The sequence below is a fragment of the Myotis davidii genome, unplaced genomic scaffold, assembly GCF_000327345.1.
Source record: "Myotis davidii unplaced genomic scaffold, ASM32734v1 scaffold900, whole genome shotgun sequence".
Lineage (NCBI taxonomy): Eukaryota > Metazoa > Chordata > Mammalia > Chiroptera > Vespertilionidae > Myotis > Myotis davidii.
This window is the reverse complement of record NW_006295185.1, coordinates 665,412-666,738: the sequence shown is the minus strand read 5'-3', so window position 1 is coordinate 666,738 and position 1,327 is coordinate 665,412. Positions and strand designations below refer to the sequence as shown.

General features: G+C 38.4%; 1 protein-coding gene across 1 annotated transcript in view; it reads left to right on the top strand.

Annotated features, from left to right (window-relative positions):
- The window catches only part of ENOX2 (ecto-NOX disulfide-thiol exchanger 2), a 173,958-nt gene that overhangs the window by 121,400 nt on the left and 51,231 nt on the right, over positions 1-1,327 (top strand). Inside the window, exon 4 of the mRNA XM_015567897.1 lies at positions 1,242-1,323. Within this exon, the coding sequence (XP_015423383.1) occupies positions 1,242-1,323 (82 nt within the window). The remainder of the gene's footprint in view (positions 1-1,241; positions 1,324-1,327) is intronic.

Here is a 1,327-nt window from a genome sequence, read left to right as displayed (position 1 = left end):
TCGTGAGAGCGTGATTATTCTGAGCCACACTGAAAAGACAGACAGCAGTAGCAAAATGACAAAGCTAGAGATGCCGATACCCAAGGAAGCTCCAAAATCACCTGCTTGCTAACTTGGATAAAAGCCAGATGGGGGCCTGGACTTAATCCATAAGTGAGACTCATTTATTTTTATATGTGAGCTGTAATCACTGGTTGTTGAGCTCTCCAAATCTTGAGCTGCAAGAATTATTGTTAAGAGCTAAGTGGAAAGAACGGATTACACAAAATAAATCCTTGCAGATCCAAAAACAACACTAGAAAAACCCTTGACCATCATGCTTTGTATTGGGGACTGTTAACTGTGGGATTTTGCTTGGAAAATGCTTTGAAACATATAAATAGCAATAAGGAGCTGAAAGATACAACAGGCTTCATCTATAAAATGAGTGAGTAGGATGCCCATTTTTTTTAAAGCAGCGAGAACATCGTCTCATTAAGCAGGTTTATAATGTCTGTCTATAGCCAAGTTTATGCCACTTTAATGATTTCCCAGGTGGGTTTACTTTTTCTTCTTTCATAGTTTCCTCTAAATGCTGTATGGTTGGCTCTCGATCTCAGCTCTCTCCATCAAGGAATTTGAGGAAGAGCTCACTGGTATCAAAACAAAACAAAACAAAAAAACTTAAAAAGATCATTTTTACTCTGATGGACATTGTCAATCAAATCATTCTGAGATCTATAACTATTTTTGTAAATGTTCACCCCATCATTGTCAAATTAATCTTAAAACAGTTCTTTCAGTAAGGATGAACAGAGAGAATATGGTAACTACAAACTGAATTATACAAACTCTTGTCTCAGGGACCCTGGTTCTGAGAATTCCTGAAACAAAGAGTTTAAACTGTTATTTCACCCAAAGAACTGTCTTCTTAATAAAAATTACTGAAAGTCAAGAATAGCTGGTTGTCACAACAAAAGTAAAGAACGTAACTGAAAAGCTCTGCATGGAACAGACAAACAGGTCTGAGTCTATATCCTGTAGCCATTATGGGCACCAAACCATTGAATAAAATGATTTTCAGGTTCATGCAATCAATTTTCTGTGGAGCAGAGATGAGCACCTTGGAGTTACTTGCTTCTGGCACTTTTCAGCAAAAGTCTGATGGGGGCAGTAAGGCTATCTCTGGGATATGTTAGGTTTCGAAGAGGTCTATCTCAAGGACACATTTTAATTTCAAATGCTTTTTCACTTACATTTAGATCTTCCACCTCCTGCAACCCGAGAACGACCACCAGGATGCAAAACAGTATTTGTGGGTGGCCTGCCTGAAAATGGGACAGAGCAG